General features: G+C 37.1%; 1 protein-coding gene across 6 annotated transcripts in view; it reads right to left on the reverse strand.

Moving 5' to 3' along the window:
• Positions 1-24331, reverse strand: part of PDS5B (PDS5 cohesin associated factor B) — a 102230-nt gene that overhangs the window by 73688 nt on the left and 4211 nt on the right. For 5 of the 6 annotated variants that reach the window (XM_027677757.1, XM_027677755.1, XM_027677756.1 and 2 more), the window contains exons 2-3: positions 6218-6343; positions 2588-2791 (exon numbers count right to left, since the gene is read on the reverse strand). In XM_027677757.1, coding sequence (XP_027533558.1) covers positions 2588-2791; positions 6218-6325 — 312 coding nt within the window. In that variant the 5' untranslated portion in view covers positions 6326-6343. Of the gene's footprint in view, positions 1-1036; positions 1087-2587; positions 2792-6217; positions 6344-24331 lie in introns of those variants that run through there. The other variant, XM_027677760.1, reaches the window with a different exon arrangement.

The following is a 24331-nucleotide window of genomic DNA, read 5'->3' on the forward strand; positions in this document are numbered from 1 at the left end:
TTTGAACACTTCAAATAACAGCATCATTTGAAAAAGTAATCATTTATTTCTAAACTATTTTTTCCAATTTTGTTTTAAAGAAAGCAAGGGAAACTCAGAATTACTCACTAAATTTTTAATATCTCACTTATTATGATCCAACATTTTTCCTCTTTTTAAGCATACATAATATACTATTTGAAATGCATTTATAAATTCAAAAGACAGGTTAAAATAAACTTTGGCTGCAGCTAAGAAATTGCAACACTTTCACAATGATAAGTTTTCACATCAGACTCTGTAAAGCAAGTCTACATTAGAATTCAGACTCTTAAACCAAAAGTGCTTATACTTCAACTTTAGAGAGAACATTTCATGGTTTTTGTGGATTGCTGTCTTGATCGCCATTAACCACATAAGGGCTTCAGTAAGCATCAGTCATGGTTCTCACCAGAGAATGCATTCAGAGTGTTGAAGTTCTGCTACCATATACACCCTTAAACATCTCCATTTCAGCAGTCTGGCACAGTCCTTTTGTTCAAGTCACTTTCAATGGACACATATCAGTGATTAGATTATCTTCCCACCAAAAGATTAGATTTGGGCTGTAGGCTTTCCACAGACTGAGGACTCAAAGTTAGAAGTTTCCAGATCCCAGAAGAGCAATCCTGCTCCAGTTCTGTTTTTAGCCTACTCATGCCATTTCCTGTCCCTGTTATCAAAGTTCTTTCAATGCTCAGAAGGAATGTAATATTTACACTGATGATATACATAAAAGAGAGAAACCTGAAATTCTGATCCCTTTCCTCAGAATCTCACTTGCATGATGCGTAAGCTACAAAGTGATCCAAGGAGTCTGAAGTAAGGGCAAAAACTTAAGGTTTAAGTTTTCTCCTCTCAAGAATTTTATCCTTTTCAGCACTCCCCTTTGCCATTTTTAACTTTGGTGCTAAACATACAAAAAAAAAGACTCAAAGCTGCAGTATGGATATGATATTAAATACTGGGTAAAAACAGTGCCAAGATATAACCCAAGAGGAAGCATTCTTCCTCTTACCTCTGTCATAAAGTGGAGGGAACTCTTCGACATTTCTACCAGAGCTTGTCCTGCAACCACAAAAGCTGTGTTCAGAGGAAATAGGTTTACAAAAAACCTACCTCAACAGCCCTAGGCAAAAGTTCCTATTGTTTGGTTTTTCTTTATTTCTCAAAATGTGTTTAGAAAACAGCATCAAGAAACTGAATTCTGAAATCTGCACAGATTACAGAACTCAATGCTGGCAGTGTAAGTTCCTAGTCCATTCAGAGTTGTTGTAGTACGCTTATACTCTAAGGAGGAACTTAGCCCAACTCAGAAAGAGAGAAACAAGAACTCTAAGCCTAACAAGCAAATGAAAACATACTCAAAACTGAAGTAGAAATCAGTATGCCTGAAAACCAGACATAAATATAGCACAGTAGAGAAAGCTAACATTTGTCTCCAGTTGAAGATGGTGTAATCAATAAGTAAGGTAAGTAGATGTTGTACCTCTGATTACACACTAATTTAGAATTGAAAACAGAGCTAACAAAAATCCCTAGGTATGTCTCCAGTACGTCTGTTAACAGAAGAGGTACTACAGTTGAAACTGAACTGTTTGCCCTACTTAGGAAGCACTGCTGGTGCAACCACTAGATGAGAAATTGAGTGATTTCCTCTTAAGTGATAATAGATAGACCTGCCACCACAACCATCTTTTTTTTATCCTGCTGTGGAATGAACAAAGACCAAATAAAAACAAACAAACAAAAACCCAAACAAACAAACAAACAAACAAACAGAAAAGCCCACACACACTCTTAAATCAGAGGTAAAAAAAAGACATGTTTTTTCAGTGTTATTTTCACCTAGTTTTTTATAGATTTTCTCTAAAACTCAGTTCATCACTCTAGAATCTGACTGTGCATGGGAAACAGTTTGCTTTTGAGAATTGGAAACAAAGTTAGATTACTAAAAAAAAATAAAAAAACACAAAAGAAACTAAAATTTCTTTTTTCTGAAACAAATGGGGCAGATCTGTACTGCCTTTTCAAACTTGGTATTTCTCTATCAGCCATCTCCATCTAGTGGGATCAGTGATGTTTGTAATTGCAGAATTTTCCAAGTCACATCAGAAATCATTATCCTCTGTACAAAAGTACTTTGTCTTTCTTTCAATAGAGCCTTTATCTACAAAAATAGAAGTACTCATATCTTGGTAGTTTACTTGGAAACCTAGGGGTATTTTCACAGTTGAAGCATTAGCTATCTTGCAAGAGATTGTGATAAAAGGTATAGATATATCAATATTTCTAAAATAACAGACCACTACCTGCAAATCCCAATGACAGTTCAATAAAATATTTATTTTCAATAGAAATCCAAAACTCTACAAGTTATTGGAAGATGCACTGTATATCCCTTTATCTCGTGAACAATTGACTTGACCAAACAATCATATCCCAAAATCAAGTGAAAACTTTGAATCGCTTAGGTTTAACCAGAAAAAAGGGAGGGGGAAAAAAGTTATAATCAAGTATATTAATCATTCAGTTTAAAAACCTGGTGTGGAAAATGAGATTAATTTACCTTTAGTTTATCCGGTGAAGTGTATGGAGCTTCAGGGGCATAAATTCTGAAAATATCAGCAAGACAGCATGCTACCAGCAAACGTACATCCTTATCGGGATGTTTGAGGAAAAAATCTGAAGCCAGATGTAATGCAAGATTTAGGTAGAGCTCCTTTTCTTCTTCAGAGTCCTGGTCCATATCCATGAAAGTTTTCACAACCATCTAAATAAGACAGATACATATTGGTACATAAAATGAAATACTCTGTGTAACAGGGTCCTTACTAAAAGTTCCTTTTCTAGTTTTGTGCAACTTCTATCAGAAGCATTATCAGCAACGCAGTAGTACTTACCTGAGTAACCAGTGTCTTATTTTTCAGGGTATAGGAAGGACCCAGTCAAGTCCTCTATCAACTGCCCCAACAACACACAGTCTCGGTAGAGCTACTGAAAGCCGAGCTGTAGACTTCCCAGATCTTTTTGAGAAACCATATAAGCAAGTTGGACAATTAAAAAAATACAACAGTATTTAATGTTACAGCTATTCACTTAAAAATTCAGAAAACAGCAAAACTTTACTCAAAATATTTGTTTCTCCCTAAACTACGATCGAGAGCTACGATTTTTTTATCTTCTCCTCTCTTTCAATTTCAAGTTTTCTATTACTGCCCTAAGGACAAGTCTATCCCTCTGTGCTGTCCAGAAGCAGAGTGCACACTTTCAGCAAAAGCATATATAAATCCAGGCAGCCCAGCAGCATGGATGTTGTCCAACAGGACTAAAATGCCCACTTGTACTATTAGGATCCTGTAGATGAAGTTATGGAAGAAGAGAAAAAAGAGTCTGGGGCACCAAATATTTAACATGCTAAATAAAAGCATGAAAAGTTATAATTATGAACTGCTAGTTAGTGAGAATTCTTGTATTTAAAAAACTGTCTGAAGGAGAAAAATTTATTGAAAAAACAAAGTAATTACTCTTCTTTCCAATTCCTTACTTGAATCACAGTGGCAGAGTTATTTTGAGGAGTTCAACTCTTGTTAAAATTAACTAAATGGTAATAAAGATTACATTACAAAATCCTGAAATTAAAGTCAAAACTCCCATCTATTTCACCAGTGCAGGAAGAGATATTTTTCCAAGAAAAATTACCTCAATGAAGTTCTTAAAAAAAATGCACCCAAGCCCCAGAATCCTAAAACACTTGAAAATATTTTACTTTGCTATAGTTTGTTGTTTGGTTGGGGGTTTTTCTTCCCCCAAAAAAATTTACTATAACTAGTCAGGGAGTAACAAATCCAACTTGAAAAAGAAAAGAACTTCTGCATAATTAGGATCACAGAAGCTGTCAAGTTTTCAAGCATATGAGAATTCTTTACTAAAAGGTACAGAAGATACGTAGCTTACGCAGACATATAACTTCCATTACAAGAAATCCCCACCAGACACAAGATGAATCATTTGAAGTGCACTGGTGCCCTTACACACTATTAATTTACAAATCAGAATTGTTTTCATTTCTATGAAAACTAATTAGATTTATGCAGTTAACAAGGTAATGAATAAATATTCAGGTGTCAAAGTGTTCTTGCAACATGTAACGGTTTTGTCTATTCTAGAAATGAACCTCCAGTCTTTCTTTCCAGACAACATGAACATCCATACTCATCAGCACAAAGATCAGTAATCTTTTCTCCAGAGCAATCTGTTACAGTGTTTAAAGGAAAACATAGGAAAACAAACTAGTCGTCCTAGCATAGCTTTCCAGCTTCCTGTAAGCAATAGGATTCCTGAGCCTGAAATCACACCCAGACCATCATGATTAATATTCTTGGAGCTTCATCTTCCAGATGTGGTCCATATTTCTTAAACCCATTCAATTTTTACTACATCATTCTACAGTAAATAAGCTTTGGAATTTACTTATATAAAACTTAAGGAAAAGTATATTATTAGACTGCTGGTCTAAAATTAATGTTTCATTAGATGATGACTTGGTTCTTGTGTATTAAAAAAAAATGCAGAAAAAATGCTTTTCTCACACTATTCATCATTTCCAAGTGTTTATCACCTTCTGTCTGCCTCCAGTACTAGTTCATGACTAACCATTTAGTTTCTATCTCCTTTCCAAACCTATTATAAACTGGAGAAGGTGTCAATAAGAAATGCATAAAATTTCTGAGGTAAGTTATGCTAATATAGAAATTCACTGTGCATATTTTCCATTTCATTCCCTGATTTCCCAATAATTAGTATTTATATAAATATATTGTCATCAACAAACAGCAACATTTCTGCTTGTGTAAATCAAAACAAAATCCACAGAAAAGTGCTTCTTCCCTAATACTTATATGAATTTGGCAGTCAGAGAAATCAAGAAGCTAACAGTTCACTTATTTATCAACTACTGTTCTTTAGCACCTGCAACTGTGTTTATATTTAGGTCTATACACTTGTGGTGTAGCCTGCCTCATCCAATCCTTTATAAAAGAAACACTGTGCAGTTTCCTGCCCCTGCCTGTGCATTGATGAATTCACAGGCAGAATAAACAGCTGACAAGAAATACAGGACATCCTACAAAGTACACTTCTCCTGCAAGACAAATCAAGATACCAAAAGAAGAGACTAGACATTCAAGGTCAAAAATGAAATTAAACTATAGGGTAAAAGTATTAGTAAGAACTGTGTGTAGCATTTCCACAAGCTGAAAAAATATGCAACTGCTAACAAAGAACACCTTCTGTTAAGAATCACTGAAATGTAAATTTATAAATGTTGTCTTTTATTCAACATCATGCAGTACACTGACTAAAGTCTATCAGCCCAAATCCCAAAGCATAGACAGATTACTGGGGGGGAGAGGAGAAGCAACCCTTGTGTTTTGGGATTTTATTGGGTTTTGTTCATTTATCAGTAGTTCCAACTGACCTAAAACTACTTCTTAAGAAAACAAACTCCAAATTAAGCTCTTCCATCTGTTAGAATACTTAAGGTTCCTCTCCCACATCTGTTCCCTCCTGCAAGCCCAAGTTGCAGGCATTCCTTCTGCACAATACAGGCCTGCCTTTTTGTGAGATTACATGGGTAGATAAAGAACTGTAGTAACATGATTAGCCCCCCAAATATGTCCAACCTTCCTGTAGAGTTAGGCCAAATAAAGTGGTCAAGAAATTCAAGACAGAAATATATAGTATCATCAAAGACTACCTTCACCACAATACAGGCTAAAATAATGAGAGTAAAGAGCTTTATAATCAACCCAAAGGGTACAAAGGCATAAAAGGAAAGTTTTCTGAGGCATCCAAATTATTTCCAAAATTATGACTCTCTTTGAAGAAAATACTGGAAAAACAATAGAAGTACTGACTTACTATAGGAGGTGAGATAAAGTTTAAGTGGTATTTGAAGTTAATACATTTCATTTCTATTAGTGATTTTTTAATTCATTTAAACATCTTTGGAAAAGCCAGTTCAGGAAAGTGGTAGGACAAAAGGCACAAGAGCCAACAAGTTCCTCCTTCCAAGCATAGCAAAAAGGAAAGCCCAAAGGAAAAAAAAACAAAAACCTTTCAGATATAAGATATAGTAGGATCATTGAATACCATTTACAAGAAACTTTAATCTGTAAACAATTACTTGCTTACTAACCTTTAGTCTTCTCACCATCTCTTCTTTAGATATTTTATCAGAGATTTCTTTGACTCCTGGAGGATATGTGATTTTTCCATCATTGGCTCTTGTCTTTGAATGAGCCATGATTTCACGGTTTTAAAACTGCAGAAAGAAATTAAGAAGACAATGTTGTTTAGCTAGTTCATGTTTACCTTATCCATCCCACTTTGACAAACAAAATCCAACTAGAAATATACTGACAAAGTCCATACAAATGGAAGAAAAAAAAAAACAGACAAAAGATTTTCATTGGTTTCAGTAAATTATAGTGTGGCAAACAGCAATGGTTTTGATATCCAGGTAGATCGTCCTATGACACAATAAAACTTCCAAGAAGAATACAAGAGAAAAAAGCTAAAACTCCTCATTCCAGAATGTATTTCATCTTCACATGAGATGCAACAAATAATCTTCTTATCATATTGTATGATCTGCTTCCACCACTTGGTAATAATAAATCCTTAGCCAGACTGGATTTTTAAACTCTCTGAGAAGAGACATTTGAAGTGGACTTTGTGATCTATTTATTCGTTTGGAAAACACAGTTTCCCCAAAAGCCTAAACAGCAGTGCTGCTGAAGTGTTACACATCATTAATTTTAATTTACCAATACTGCCAGACAAGCAGCTGATAGCAAATGAAAGCAGGGACAGAAAAAGAGCAGACAAAATAAGTTTTTATGCCATTAAAGCCAAGTTTTCAAGCAAAAGACTGCAGATAAGCAAGGGTATCTTCTTCCTAAATTCCAGCTAAGAAAAGAACTCAGTTACTTGGTTTCTCAATCCCTTTCAACTGTTGCAAATGCAGATTGCCATCTAATCCATTCTAAATTATGCAAAGTTCCACTGTTGTAGAGAAGGAAGCTGAACAGAAAGCTTTACTTACATAAAAGCAATTAATATAAAAAACGGTGAAAAAAAATAAGATGATGTGTTGGGACAATTAGGATTAAAGAAAAAGATGGTACCAGGGTAGCTACAAATGAAGAATGTAACAAAGGAAACAAATTTCTTTGCCATTGCCTTGATATTTTTATTTATTTATCTTAAGGTATGAATCTCTTCTAACAATCATCACTGTCCTGAACTGTGAATTCCCAGTCAGGTGTTTTCCCAGTACGGACCTCCTATACAAGGATCTCTGTACACTTTGAACTTCCCGGAACTAAAACATCAAAAATAAGCACCAGCCAGAATCCATAAGAAGAAATGGGCTAGCATCATGTTCCATGACAGCCATAATTAAAACTTACTGGCCCCCAAGCCAAGGTCATTCTACACTGAAGGAGAACTTGAACTTGAAATATATTCGCCCACCCAACCCCCCCCAAAAAATGTCATCATATTTTGTATTCTTCAGTCCATAGTTCACGTCAGCAACCGAAGTTACAGATTTTGCTTTATCTTCACTAATCTTTTACGAAACAAAAAGTTCATATTGACTTTTAAATAATTTTTTGTAAAGAATACATCCAGCACAATAAATTTTATTTTTTGAAACGAGGAAAACATGAGTAGAATGAAAATAATCAGATTTCATTCAACAGGTATGACAGGCAATGTACTTCAACAAACACACAAAAGCTAACTCAGTTTCTATCATCTTTTCTGTACCTACCTATATCCAACAATTGAACAATGCTACATACTTGCAGTCGTAGCAAAAACTGATAACGAGAAAGCTGGGAAGTAACAAAACTCATTGAAGTAACTTTTTCTAATACTCCCAGGAAAATATGATGTCACCTTTATCCCCATCATAATTTTTAATACACTGCCATGACAGTAAGTCTAAAACTCCTCAAAAGCACATAGGAGATGTAATCAAGTTCATTCTTCTTGTTGTTTGAGATCTACTCCATTTTAAGTTTCTGATGAGGTGACGTTATATATCATAGCTAAATTAACTTTAACAGCTCATCACAGCAGAAGGGAGTTTTGCTCTCCTCAATTTGAGAATGTATAAAAGCATCAGATGCTTTGTGGGACCAATCAAGCTCAACAAGTCAAAAAACAAGCCTAATTGTTTTTGAAAAGCGTGTGACAAGCATCGAAGCTAACTCAAGGGAAGCAATAGGAACTATGGGAATTGCGGAACAAAACTCCACCATCCAGTGGTGGATAGCTGTCAGATCAGATCAACTGCAGTGGAAACTTGATTAGAACATGCTGATGTAGTCTCATTTGGAACAGATTTTGAAATAATTCAAAGACTGAAACTCATACATTATAGTCAAGTTGAACTGTCCAGCTGATACGTCCAACTGCCATGCAGCCAAGCTTTTAAGCTTGAGTGGCATCCAAGGTCTGGGCTTGAAATTGAACATCTATATTGTGTTTATGTGGCAAGGTTTTGGCAGAGGGGGAGGTTGAAGTGATAGCCCCCATGGGAAGAGACCAGGGGTTGCTCCCATGGTCAAAAGAGCCATTTCCAGACAGCTCCAAAATGGACTCAATCCTTGCCAAACTCGAGCCCATCAGTGACAGTGGGCTCTGTGATAACATATTTTAAGAACTTGTTAAAAATGCTGCATGGCAGTTACAGGAAAGAAAAGCAATTAAAATGGGAAAAAACTCTTCAGACACTGAGGTTAGCGAAGGAGAAAAGTGATTTCCCTGCATTTATCTTGACCCATGAGCTTTTTTATCTTATTTCCTTCCCTGTTCCACTAAGCAAGGGGAGTCAGAGAGCAGCAGTGTTGGCACCTAGCAGCCAGCCAAGGTTACAGACAGGGTACAAAGCTTATCCCTCTCAGAAGTACAGAAAAAAACTAGATAAGACTTAATTTTCAAAAAAATTAATAAATCTAATCTTATAGGGCCAAAAATAATTTTTAAAAGGCTCAAAGAAATAGCCTATTACTTAGACCATAAGAGATAAAGAATTATAAATATTTAAAACTTTCTATGTGATACAAATTCTCAGATCACTACTAAAAGTTAATGGTAAGCTTTACTAATGAAAAAAAATCATTGAAAAGAAACAGTAGAAAACAAAACCTATCCTTCAAACAAGAGAAAATTCAATGATAAACTATCTTCTTGGACAACAGTTATAACTTCAACCATTACCTAAATAAAACAATTTGTTACATCCCACTGCTAGAAGATCCTGTTCTTCTAGGCTGCCAGGATAACTTTGTCAAAATAATCTTTGTCAAAATAAGTGAACACTTAGTAGGATCTAGGATTTTTTTTTGGAGGAGGTTTGTTTTCAACCTGATTCTAGCCAAATGCAAGTCTCCGTGATTTCACAGAAAAATTACAGCAGCTGTTTCAGTGAACCTCTCTCACGGAAAAAGAAGACAGCGACAGCTAAGAACAACAGCCTCAAGGCCAGCTGTACCTAGAACATGCTGAGCATGAAAATCCATAAGCCAGTGAGGTGATATCCAATGACTGAATTTCAAAAAACTTTTAAAATTTGTTTCTAAAAATGCACTGTCTTCCTTTGGAATATGCTAGAAGACAACAAGCATTTTGAAAAAAGAAAACTCTTTGACAGCTTCTTTGAGGTTCAACAAGAGAGTCAGCAGACAGACTCAACTGAAATTTTAGTTGTTCTCCACAATGTTTTCAGAAATCTGGTATTATTCCATATATACAACGAAAAGACAAAGTGCACAAGTCTTACAAGATGTGTCTGAGGGAGTTGGGTGTGTTCAGCCCGGAGAAAAGGAGGTTCAGGAGGGACCTTATCACACTCTACAAACATCTAAAAGGAGGCTGTAGAAAGGTGAGGGTCGGTCTTTTCTCCCAGGTAACAAATAACAGGACACAGGAAAGAGAAGGTTTAAATTGGATATCAGGAAAAATTCATCACCAAAAGGGTAGTCAGGCATTGGAACAGGCTGTCCAGGGAATTGGTAGAATCACCATCCCTGGAAGTGTTCCAAAGACACGTGAACAGATAAGTCTACTGGCCATTATATTATTAAAAGATTCAATATTCAGATGGTTTCTATAGAGTCCATAACTTTATCTAACTCTACATATACTACTTGCTCAACAGTATACACAGATTGTGATTATGCAAATAAAACATGGATTGGTGTCTTGCATATTAAGTACCTATGCAATATACTTAATAGGTCTATAAATATCATTACAGGATGTTAAGTCAACGATCTAAAAAGAGGACTTAAATCACACTCCATTTAACTGTATTTTGTTTGGTTGACAGTTTACACTGCCTATGGTGATTTAATCAACTGAACTAATCATTAAGCAAACTATGCCTTAACATTCATGAAGTCATGTGTCAGCAGTACCTTTCCAGAGATCCATACATGTGTTTAAATCCTAATCCTTCAGATAGTTTTGCAGAAATCTTATCCAAGTGATGAAGCAAGCTTTGGCAAATCAATCCTATATTCCTTGCAAGTCTGCCCCCTACCTTACTATCACCTCCTCTTTAAAATCCAGAATCCAAACATGAGGATTTAAAAGATCACCAGAAACAGTCACCAACTTAGAAAACTTTATCATCATTCTTATTTTTCAGAACTTTCAATGAATTATACATAATTCGTTATATAGCTACATCTTGAGACCAGAGTTTTTAAATTATGCATCCAAAATCTAAGAGAGCCTACATAAATTTGACCTATATTAATACATATACTTTTAAATCTATGTTTGCAAGACATTTCAATGAGCCACTGAGATTAACACTTTCTTCATGTTCACAAAGCTATTAGAAGCCTAAGTGAACTTAATAAATGGCTGGTACGGAAAAAAGTTGCAATGTGTAGAGAATTAAATATATGTGTTTTCACAGTTCATATGATTCCAACAAGAAAGTCTAGCCCCAAAAAAAGGATTTCCAAATACTCATCAACATGTTCTCCATAATCAAGCAGTATCATCAGTGGCCTCTCACTGTCATAGGCCATTCTGTCAAAACTACAAAAACCGTTTGGGAGATGCAAGTACATTTTCCTAAATTGTCTCAGGGAATACTGTGAGGAAGCCAAATCTTTTCCACCTCATCAATCACAATACATATTTCACTCCAAAGCTCTATTCCTCTATCAGCATGCTGTTTGTCATTTCTTTTTATTACTTATATCTTTTTTTTTTTAGTTTTGCACCCTCAGTAGGTAACATCCTGGTACAAATAAATATAAACCATGACAAATATTTCGAGATCACTAACTTTGTTTCAACAACACAGTATGCATGAAGAAATTGGCCCACTACAGATGTAATTTCCTCAAAAGATGCAACAAAATATCCTGAAGAAATTAGCCAGCAACTTACAGAGGTGGAAGAGGTAGGCATCTTTCCAGTTCATCAGTATTATTAATAAAAACCAAATAATTTAATGATTTAAGCAATTTACAGAAATTTTTTACATCCTGGCAAATTCCTGCCAATGTATAGCTGATTGACAACAATTTTGATCAAGGTGAGAAGTGACTTAGCTGTTAAAGATTTGCATTATCCAAGTGCCACTAAACTAAATCTATTTCCATAATAAATCTACTGCTAAGGAGTTATAACTTGGCTATAAAAAGCTACTCCAAGCTGAAACTTGGCAGTTAATTTTCTGCTATCGAATAAAATAGAAAACTTTAGAATGTTGGGCCAAGTGTGCTCATGTAAATCCAGGTCATTTTTCATACCAATTCAGATATAATGTCTAGATTTAATACTTTTCATTCTCTTTTAGAATCCATAGTATCAAGAAAATGTTAGCTTCCTATTTCTGTAAGGTAGCACTTTACATAGTAAGGATTGATATAGGAAGAATTTCCAGAAACCACTAATTAAAAGTCTTCTGGAACAAAGACCCACATTATAAGGTAAAAGTAACACTCTCAGTCCAACAAATTACATGAAAAGCACTGGGTTTCACTACAGAAATCCATTAATGGCAATCCTTTGACAGTCAATATGTAAGTAATAACACCTATTTAAATTAGGAAACACTTTTTCAATCTTACATTAGAAAATACAGCAAAGCACAAGTTTCTTTATTAACATAGTAAGTAAACACTTCGTGGAAAATTAAAAGATGTGTAGGTAGTAAGTGTGCAAGAAGAGAGATCTTTGTAATGTACAGAGGATTTGAAGGATTCAGGAAAAGAGCTAACACATAAGAACAAAGAACAAAACATTAGGACAAGACAGGATACCAAAATCAGCATATGCCCACTAAAAGGCCTCAAGCAACTTAAAGAGAATTGCAATCAGTTAGCAAACGATCCCAGGCAAGTCCCCATTTCTGCTAATAGTATTCTTTTTCAAACTTCATTAAAGTGAGCCTTCCAGAGATTTAGCAAGTATTCAGTACCAACTTATCTCAGCACACAGCTCTCTCCAGTGGCGTTGCAGACACTTGCAGCTTCCATAAAAGAGAATTGACCCAACTCGTAAGTTTTGGCATTTTTTCAGATTTGATTAAAAGAAAAAAATGACACCAATAAAACTGCCTCTTTTTTGTGCCATCTATGGAACAGCATTTTCACTGAAATCAACCCAGGTTAAAACAAAAATAAATTATTACAAACTACATAACAGAATTCACCATTAAACCATTGAACCACCTAAGGAAAAATAAAATTGCCCTATCAGCAATCAGCTGATATCAGCTTTCATATTTCTACCCAAGACTAAGTAAAAGGGACTGTAGGAATTACAATTAAAATGTCTTATTTCTGTGCATGTCTTCAGGAAAAGAAATTACAAGGAGATAAACACTGGAAGATGATAGCAAATAAATCTGACAGAGAAAGAAGAGTGTAGGCTGACCAAATATGATGTTAATAAAATAGACATCTGCAATATATTTGTCAGTTAGCCAAGTACTAGGGGAAACATTCCTTAGGTGGTCATATTATGCAACCACACAAAATCTTAAAAAACACAAACTATAAGCAGTCCTGAAAGTGTTCAAACAGAAGCAATTTGGTGATGTATACAATTCCAACACAACGGTTACAGGCAATGTCCATGGTAAAGGAACATAACTGAGTTTTAAGCTCTTTGTCCCCTTGACTGGGGTGCAAGAAAAGTTTTCATACTAGTAAGTAAATTCAAACAACCACTTAGTAAAAACTGTAAGTAGTAATTACAGCCCTCAAAACAGGAGAGCTGTACCACAAAGACCAGGAAATAAAGAAATAAAGACAGAATAGGAGCCAAATTTTAATGTCCATTGTAAATAAGCTAAAAAAAACCCTGAACTTCAATGGCTCAAATCAAGAAAGAGAAAAAAAAAGTACTGCTGTAAAGTAATGACTGGAGAGAAAGAAGTTACTGAAATATTCTATAAAGTCAGATGAATACCCACTTTCAAAGAAACAGAAGGTAAAACTTTGCTGTGACAACTGGTAACAGATGTATTTAATCAGAAGTTACTGTATCTACATTAAGAATTTCACAGTTTCAAATTAAAGTAACTGTACAGGCACCATCCGAGAATTCATGAATCACTGTGGAATATAGAGCTTTTTAAAGGTATTTAAAAATTATGGTGCAGTACACTTCAATTTCAAAAAATTAAGGTATAGTACAGGAAGATAAAAGCAGCACTGTCACTAATAATGCAAAGTAAAAAAAATAATAATACTGCCAGTACAGCTGCACTAATTTGATATCAGTAATATTTGAAGAGTTTAGGAAAAAAATCTGCATGCTAAAGTCAGAATTTTAAAAACAGGGATAAACGTAACTTACAGGCTTATTTTACTACCCTGGGTCAATTTATGTTTGATCAGTCTGTGACAAAACAATTTGCACTTTCCTTGCACTGAAAATCACTTATTACATAAGTGTTAAATTGGAAATCATAGATGGATGGATAAAGAGATGGATCAGATTGTCATCCAGTGAAACACTGAAAGAAAGGATTAGAGAAAGAGAAATGTTTGTAAATATAAAGACTGCATAAGAACATCCAAACAAGAATATATGCTACAAGTCAAAGAAAATCAACTGCAAGGGGGGGAAAAAAAGGAGTCTAAAGACGGGTCCTATGCCTAGGTCCAGGTATAATTTCATAGTGATTTTCCTAAGCAGTTGTGCTATTCAGCATTAATTCTAGAACAAGGTACTTCAAGGGACTCCTCTCCTCATTGGAAACATTCAAGAACTGTCTGGCCACAATCCTGTGCCATGTGCTCTAGGATGACCCTGCTGGAGCACAGAGGTTGGACCAGATGACCCACTGTGGTCCCTTCCAACCTGACCCATTCTGTTATGCTGTGGAACAAACAAATAAACAACCCCCCACAAAACCAGGACCTCAACATCTAACACATATTTCAAAGTACAGGCAAGAACTGGCTTGGAATACTATGTGCAGCTACCGGCACCCATCATGCAGACAATTTCAACTGGAAAAAGCACACATAAAGTCTATTACATCAGGACAGTACATATACAGAGGCAACAAGAAGAAACTGTCAGTAGGGTAAGTGGAAGAGAGTCAGAAATCACTATAAATACCAGAAATACTAGGAGATCCCATCCAAAGAAAATGAACCACCACAAGGCAAAAGTTCCAAGATAAACAGCTGAGCCAGTGAAGAAAAACTGAACATGAGAGGAAGACTTCTGGTTTTTAAATTAAAAATTAAGACAACTTTCTTGTCAATAACAAGCAAAATATCCAAACAGAATATAACACAGCCTAATCAGTATACAGAGGAGATTAGTATCTTGCTGTTGTATGGTATGTGAATAGTTATTTGAAAAAGTAGACCTTGAATTCCCACAAAATATTTCTTTTACCAGAATCACCAAAAACAATGAGAGAAATTTCTTAGGCTCGTACTTTAAAACAAGAGAAGAACTGACAACCAGACTAGGTATCAAAATTTCATAATATCACTAGTTTATGGCCATAATATTGAGGCAGCCCTCTTTTGGCAGGGACACTACTTTAAGATCTAGTAAGGCAGGAATTATTTGCTTCCTTCCTCCAACTGCTAAAAAAGAATGGGGGGAAAGAGACAGGAATTATTATTTTTCTTTACATTAACTATTTTCAAAACAGCATAACAAAAAACAGTCATAGAAACCTCAGATATCTTGCATTACATAGTTTCAAATGATTAACAGCTGTAGTACTTTCACAGAAGGGGAGAAAAAAAAACACACAAGAACAGTATGGAAGCCATGGGGAAAATAATGGGAAAATAAACACCTCAACAGACAGACATTAGGTACAAATCAAGTTTAATCACTATGTTGCCCCCTGGGAGGAAACAACACTTGGTATTTAGCATACCATTTGTTTGGCTAAAATGCCTTATTGAGTCCTACCATGAAACTTTGTTGGTTTTTTTGTTTGGTTTGAGGGGCTCTTTTTGAGAATTCATGGCTAGGCTTCCCGAAGGAAGATTTGGGGGAGGGCTCTACCCACGATTGTTACAAGTGCGCTGGTGCCTAAAGAGGCCAATACAAGATAGGTATGTCCGGTTGCAAAAGGCACAGCAGAAAGACTCCTTAGGTGGTATATTCTGCAAGGCACGATTCTTTCTGCATTGTCTTTTCACCTCAAGGGTGATCCTGCGTGCTTTCTCAAAAGCATCAGCAGCGTTAAAGATAGTGTGTCTCCAGACCTCCCGATTGGAGGCCAGAGTAGACCAGTTATGGTGATCAATATGGCCAAGGCTGAGATGTTGTTTCAGGGAGTCCTTGTATCTCCTCTTCGGGGCTCCTCTCATGCGGCAGCCGATGGCAAGTTCACCATAAAGCAGGATCTTAGGGAGGCGGTGGTCCTTCATCCTTGAGAAGCATCCTGCCCAGCGCAGCTGTGTTCTCAGCAACATGGCCTCAATACTTGTGATTGCTGCTTGTTCTAGAACAGATGTATTAGTCACATAATCTGACCAGTGGATGTTTAGGATTGTGCGGAGGCAGCGTTGATGGAAGCGTTCTAGGAGTCGCAGGTGGTGGCGGTAGATGACCCATGATTCAGATCCGTATAAGAGAGTAGACAGCACAATGGCTCTGTAAACACTGATCTTGGTACTTTTCCTCAAGTGTTTATTACACCAAACACTTTTATAAAGCTTTCTGAAGGCACTATATGCCTTTGCTAACCTGTTGTCTATCTCTCCATCAATCTTACCATCTGAGGAGATGAGGCTACCTAGGTAATTAAACTGCTGGACTGATTTGAGCACTGATTGGCCAATGGTGATATGGGGATGGTGGAAGACTTCCAGAGGTGCGGGTTGATAGGGAACTTCTGTCTTCTTTAAGCTGACTTCCAGCCCAAAAAGCTCGGCAGCATCTGCAAAGCAGGATGTTAAATGCTGCAGAGCTGCTTCTGTGTGAGTGACAAGGGCGGTGTCATCAGCATAGAGCAGCTCCCGGATAAGATAGTTTAAGGTCTTAGTATGAGCCTTCAGTCACCTTAGGTTGAATAGGCTTCCATCAGTACGATATCAAATGTAGATACCGTCCTGACCATCGAGATCGGCCGTGGCCCTTTGGAGCATCATGCTGAAAAAGACTGTGAATAGAGTTGGTGCGAGAACGCAGCCTTATTTCACACCATTTGTTATTAGAAAGGGCTCAGAAAGTGCATCGCCATATCTGACTTGGCCGTGCTGATTCTCATGGAGTGAGATGATCATTTTAAGGAACTTGGGGGGACATCCTAAACGTTCCAAAATCTGCCATAGACCTTTTCTGTTCACAGTATGAAAAGCCTTGGTAAGGTCAACAAAGGTTACATAGAGACCTTTGTTATGTTCCCTGCACTTCTCTTGCAGTTGTCTAAGAACAAATACCATGTCTGTGGTGCTCCTGTTGGCTCTGAAACCACACTGGCTTTCGGGTAGAATTCCTTCTGCTATAGCAGGTATTAGTCTGTTCAAAAGTATTCTTGCAGGAGTTTGCCAGCAATGGAGAGCAGAGTAATACCTCGGTAATTTGAACAGTCTGATTTAATTCCTTTCTTCTTATACAAAATGATGATGACTGCATCACGAAGGTCTGATGGTAGTTCGCCTAGTTCCCAACAGCGCACCACAAACTCGTGAAATTTAGCATGGAGTGCAAGGCCCCCATGTTTCCAGACTTTGAGTGGAATTCCATCAACCCCAGCTGCCTTGTCAATTTTCACCTGCTGTATGGCCTTAAGGGTTTCTCCTAAAGTGGGGGCAGTATCCAATTCATTCTTCACCGGTTGTTGTGTGATGGACTGAATAGCTGAGTCTTGGACTACACAGTTGGTACTGAAAAGGGTCTGAAAGTGTTCAGACCATCGATTCAGAATGGAGGCTTTATCTGTCAGAAGCGTTTGACCATTGGCAATGAGTAGGGGGCTTTGGACCTGGTATGTTGGCCCGTATGCTGTTTTCAGGGCCTCATAGAATCTTCTGTGATCACCTCTATCTGCACATAATTGAGTTTTTTCAGCTAGATTGATCCACCACTTGTTTTGGATGTCGCGGAGTTTCTGTTGGAGCTTGCTGCATGCAAGACGAAAGGCTGCTTTTCTTATGTGACAGGATGGCAGTGCAAGGTGTGCTTGGTGAGCAGATCTCTTCTCCCTCAACAATTCCTGGATCTCTTTGTTGTTTTTGTCAAACCAGTCCTTGTTCTCCTTGAAGGAGAACCCTAAGGATTCTTCGGACTGCTGGATGCTGTTTTTAATATGGTGCCAAAGTGTTTCAGGAGAGGCACGTATAGAATCTATGGAATGGTTTTCAAGCCTAGTTTGAAGGTTTGCCTGGAATCTGTCTCTCACTGTGGCTGATTGGAGATTGTTAACTTGGAGTCTCCTCCTTGGGATACTGCCCCTTTTGGGTTTGAACTTCAGTTTAAAGTTGAGTTTACAGCGCACAAGCCAATGGTCTGTTTGGCATTCTGCACTAGGCATCACGCGAGTATGGTGGACATCGCGGACATCTCTCTGTCGCACCAAGACATAATCAATGAGGTGCCAATGCTTAGATTTAGGATGCATCCAGGTTGTCTTCAGACTATTTTTCTGCAGGAAACTTTGTTGGTTTTTTGTTTGGTTTGAGGGGCTCTTTTTGAGAATTAAAATTAAAAAAACTCCTTCTCCCCCCCAAAAACCCCCAACACTAAGAATACTTAAAAAAAATATAAAATATATTAAAAAAATAAAGAACCAGAAGAAATAATCTTTTTAAAATACCAAAAAAATCAAAATAAAACAAAACAAAAACAAAACTGAAACCAAACCAACCAACAAACAAAAAATCCACACAATAAGAACACCGGCACACTACAACAGAAGCAAAACATTTTGTAAATTTTTCCAGAGGGACAACCAAAATAAAGTTGCTATTGTAACAAGTCACAATTTATATACCTAAGTGAGATACTTTTCCATTCCTAACTTTGCATATAATGTTAAAAAAATACAAAATTAAATGCCTCACATCCTATTGCAATTTATCCGATACAGAATTGCCAAAGATCAAACAAAGAATGCTAGTGGGATGGGTTGAACTGTAAGACCTAAAAGAAAGTATGGGTATTGAACTACAAAGTCAGATGTTGTGCTAAAGTGCATTCACTCCTAATCAATATGAACTATAAACAAACATTTACATTATAACTGCATACAGAAATCTCAGTACCAAAACCACATTCAGCTAGGTGTTTGACAAATAATGTTGTCTACCCAGATGGCTTCTATCAGTTCAGCTTTTTTTCCCAGATAAAACATTTACTTTTTTTTACTTTTTGCAAAACTGTAACAGAAAATCATAGACTGAAAAAGTAATTGTGTCCCCACAGACAGAGGAAGAACCCATAACTGTGATTACAAAATACAAATTAAATGAAGACATACTACAATCAGGTTAACTAAATGCATTATAAGACCACAGGACTAAAAGACATTTAAAGAGTCTAACCACCTGCTACCATACATGAATCTACCAGTGGGATGACTTAAAAAAAAGTTGAAGCTGAAGACTCGTTTGATGTTCAAGTCTTAACTTACCTTTGACATCTATCTCAAAGCTCAACCAACATGTCTCTGCCCATAATCTATTCACTCTTTTAACTTTCTGTAATACAGTTATTCACCTCTTACAACTATTTAGCCCTATGGGGTTGTATTTTCACACAATGGTTGAGGTTGGAGGGGCTCTCTGGAGGTTACCTGGTCCAATCTCCCTGCTCAAGAGGGGTCTCCTAAAGCTGGTTTGCTGAGGAGTACATCCAGATGGCTTTGCTTTTGAGCATCTCCAAGAACAGCGACTCTGTAAATTCCCAGAGCAACCTGTGCTCATGCTTGATTACCCGCACAGTGAAAATATGTTGCTGTGTGTTCAGAGGGAACCTTGTGTTCCAGTTTGTGCCCATTGCCTCTGGACCTGTCACCAGGCACCACTGAGAAGAGTGTCTCTACCCTCTTGGTACCCCACTTTCAGAAATTTACATACATTGATACATTTTAATCCTGGCTTCAGTGAAACAGGAGCATACCTACCCTATGTCAACCTTCTTGATAGCAGATTTTCAAACTCTGTGTTTTGTTTTCTGTTTCGAAATTAATGTTTAATAATTAGTTATCCTTCAGTTGCAGCTCATCACCCACATTAGGACACAAGGAGATGGAATGAAGCTGCATCAGGGGAAGTTCTCATTGGGCATTAGGGAAACGTTCTTCACAGATAGGTGGTCAGTCACCAGAACAGGCTCCCCAGGGAAGTGGTCATGGCACCAAACCTGTCAGAGTTCAAAGAGTGCCTGGATAACACTCTTAGTTTCAGGTAGTCCTGGGTGGAGCAGGGAGTTGGACTTAATGATCCCTATGACTTCCTCCCACCTTGAGAGTTTCTATGATTCTATGACACATTCACTGCACAATGACAGCCACAGATGCAGTGTGCATTTAGTGTGCATGTTATTCTTGCGCTCAGGCTCAGATCTGTGCTGATATGCAGTAAGGACACATATCTTATTTTACAAGGTTGGATTACTTCCTTACTTCCCCATAACCCACTCCTCAAGAAAGATCTCTCCTCCTACCCAGGAGAGCATTAACAAAAAACTAAATCAAAAACAACAACAAAAAAAACCTATACACTCCCCACTGGATCGTGTTCTGTAAACAGAATCCATCAGGGCACAAGTAACACCTACAGAAAAGACAACTTTACTCATTTTTTAAGGATGGGTTTTGCAACCAAAAGGAGCAAGCTTTAAATTATTAATAAATAGATGTAGCTGCTTGCACTATGACTGTAAGCATACAATCACGATACAACAGTTCAGTTTCCATCACTACTTAAGGTATCAGAACTGTTCATGTGTACATTATAGGTTGCTCTCTCCTCATTCCCCTGAAGTTAGAAGGTGAACATAAAAAAACCAGACTAACAAACACACCTGGTAAATCCTGCTGACAGATGAATCCATCTCTAATCCACTTGTCTACTCACAGACAGATGTTGCTGTTTCTTTAGCAGAGAAAGCTGGATTTGTTCACACCTCAGCCAGGTTCACAGCTGAAGAGAAGTCTGTCTTAATTAAGTTTTTAAGATAAAAAGCTCAGCTTACCATGGAAACAGCCAAGGTATGGACACACTTACTTCTACTAACTCCACTGCAGGGACCAACAAGCTCTATCAGACAAATGGACTAGGAAGTTTAGGGGTTATGGAAAAGGCACTTAACCAAGATGCAAAGTTAATAGGCAAGGGAAGAGAAAGAAAAAAGGGGGAAAAATAGGAACAAAAAGTGCAAAAAAACTCCGAACAAACAACAAAAAACCCTACCTCTATACACCACAGTTTATGTAACCTATCAGCCTTGAGGTTCCTAATCTGTACAATGTAACTAGGTATACGAAGAGAGGGTGTGAAGAGGATGGAGCCAGACTCTTCTTAGTGGTGCCAAATAATAGGACAAGAGGCAATGGACAGAAACTGAAACTCAAAGTTCCACCTGAACACAAGGAAGAACTTCTTTTCTCTGAGGGTGACTGAGCACCGGAACAGGCTGCCCAGAGAGGCTGTACAGTCTCCTTCCCTGAAGATAGTCAAAAGCCATCAGGACATAGTCCCCAGGAACATGCTCTAGGGGATACTGTTCGAACCAGGGACTTGGACTAGATGACCTCCAGTGGTCCCTTCCAACCTTACCCACTCTATGGTTCTGTAAAGTCTAAGAAGTGTTGAACAAGGTGAAAGAGGAAGTAGGATGAACTTGGACAATGAAGGATTGGAAACCTAAGAGGTATGAGGACAAACTGGACAGAGAAGTGACTAGAGAGAGACCAGAGTAGAAAGATCAGCTGCAGGTGGCAGGAGGGGAATGCACCCCAGCAGAACTCAGTGCTTTCTAGGGCCTGCAGTACAACATGCAATCACCATATGTTACACTGCCCTTCTACCAATAACAAGAATGTTTGCAAGAATCCACTGAAAAGCTCTCATACCTCATCCTGCTTGATGGTGGTTACAAGAGAAAAACTTACTGCTGCTAACAGCACTCCATCAATTAGTGGTAGGTACAAGAGGCTAAAGGTTACAACATAATGACTCACAGGAGCACATCCATACAGTGGATGTACTAAGTTTGCTTACAAAGTAACAGTGAAAGTATGGAAATAGTTGCAAAACCAGTTTTTAAGAGTTAGGAAACAGAATTAAAGTTCATTATACAATATTAAAGAGAACGCACACAAAGGAGCTGATATACCTGATCCGTCACTACTTTTTTCCCTACCAGAGGACTTCTTTCTCATTCAAAGCAAAGCTATTCAACTTTTCTCCTTAAAATTTTATGTGTGTTCCTTATACTCTCTTTAAGCCACACTCTGAAGAGATTTAATTTCTTACTGGGTTTTTGTAAGGATTCACGGCTGTATTATGTTTGTGTGACAAAATCTGCTTTTGCAACACTTTCACAAATTTTTTTATAAGAATTAGTTTTCTTCTCATTTTATAGACAAGTAACTCAAGTTACAAACTGAAATTTAAGAACTATCCACCAATTCTGCCTGCAGTTAGAGAAATTTAGGACACAACTCTTCAAGTACACCACTTTGTCTAGAGTTGCATTTGAAACTAAAGCTTCTGTTGAGGCAAGCAGAAGTAGACTGGGTCTAGAGCCTGTCTCCCAGGAAATCAATACACTACTAATAAGCTCTTGTGAAAACTTTGGTTTAAATAGACTTGTCTGGGATCACAAGAAGCTGACAGAAAGAAAGAATTCCAGTATCCCAAAGTGACATTCAATCATTCAAATCACTAGATATGCTTTCCCTTCCCACAGTCCCCTGTCAATTCATTTTACATTTCCCAGCTTTTGGAAAATATGCCCGCCAACTTTGATATGCAGCTCTAATTCCTAAATACAGCGAGTTGACAAAAAAATAACGAAAGACTACCATAACGTACACTTACATGGACAGAAATTAATTTAAACTATTTCCTATTTTTAAAAGAGAAATTGCAATTTTAATACTGTTTTAAGGCATTTTTGTATGCAATACAGAAGATTAAGGCAGCAATGGCCAATTAAGAAATAAAAAGTTACTCTAAATATGCTCATATATATACATACACATATGTAAAACACAGTATGGACAACCAAATGAAGAGCTTACTACAGGCAACATTTGTCACTTGGGGAAAACTTTTAAAATGTTTTGAGTTCTCAAAGTACAGATATATTCGGCCATTAAAAAAGAGCACAGAATATTTGTTTCCAAAAACTCCACAGGCAGGAAAATATCTGTTCTTAATTCCTTCAGTTATAGAAATGCTTCCAAGAACTAAGAACTGTATAAATTAATTCGGGTTAATAGAAGAGGAAATGCATCTCCTACTCACTGTCTCTCTGAAAAATTCCCTTACAAATCTTCTGAAGATTTTATCATTGGCTTATCTATTCTTTCTTCTGTTTCTAAAAGCTAGGAAAGCAAAACTTTATAGCCTTATTCTGACTACTTCATTCCCAGAGAAAGAAAACCAAAAATAAACTTTATTTTATAACATGAATTAAGTAAGTTAAGACAATTTGTCTCTCTTAGACCTTTGAAAAGCACTGAGTGGCACTTGGAGTGTCCATAGACATTGTCCCTCACAAAAGCTTTCATAAGCTGATGGCACAAAAACCTGCAGATGCTTCTATATACTTTGTTCCTATGTAAAGGAACTACATGTGATGCTTCATACTGAATTTTCAAATAACAAAATTAACAAAATGATCGAGACAGTATCACAGCTAATGGCAAGCTGGCCAGCACCTCTATATATTCTCCGCAAGAAAAGTCTTTCAAATTGTAAGAAGATAGATGCAGGGGAAAAAAATCCCTAAATGTAATTAAAAGTTTCCATGAAGTACCTTCCACTCATTTCTCATAACTGACAACAACTCAATTCTTTTTTGTTAAGAACAGAAACCTAATATGTAGTGCCAAACAATAACTCCCTAGAAATCTGATTGTCTTCATTGAAACTGTACATCTAAATAACAAAGCAGTACTAATAGAAATGAACAGTCAAACTCAAGGTGGCCCAAAGATTACATACAGGAAGTTTTGATGTAAATTTTTTTCAGGACTTCCTCATGAGCAGTATGTTTGTACTTAGTGTGGGTAACTGTTATATTTCGTTCTTTCTTTCTTTCTTTTAATAGTCTTTTATTTGCTCCCTTCCTTTGTAAGACTTTCAGAATTCAGATTTTTGATGTTGAATTGACCTACACTGTAGATACACTGGGGATGTCTCAGAGAGAACCAATGGTTGCTTTGACAGAAGTCATGGTCAACTGATATAGGTATATTTACACAGAGGTGGAAACCCTCATTCAACAGTCACTTTTTGAGTGATTATGTTTTAGCTGAATCTAGTACTCCTTAAAAGAGCTACAGACTTCCGCCCCCAGCACAGAAAGGACATTGACCTGTTGGACCAAGTATAGAGGAGGGCCACAAAGATGATGTGAGAGATGGAGCACCTCTCCTATGCGGAAAGGTTGAGAGAACTGGGATTGTTCAGCCTGGAAAAGAGGGGCTTTGGGGTGACCTAATTGCAGCCTTCCAGTACCTGAAGAGAGCCCACAAGAAAGATAGAGAGGGACTTTTTACATGACCCTGTAGTGATAAAACAGGGGGAAATGGCTTTAAAGTGAG

This window comes from Neopelma chrysocephalum, unplaced genomic scaffold (assembly GCF_003984885.1).
Source record: "Neopelma chrysocephalum unplaced genomic scaffold, ASM398488v2 Primary Assembly neopelma1_43, whole genome shotgun sequence".
NCBI lineage: Eukaryota > Metazoa > Chordata > Aves > Passeriformes > Pipridae > Neopelma > Neopelma chrysocephalum.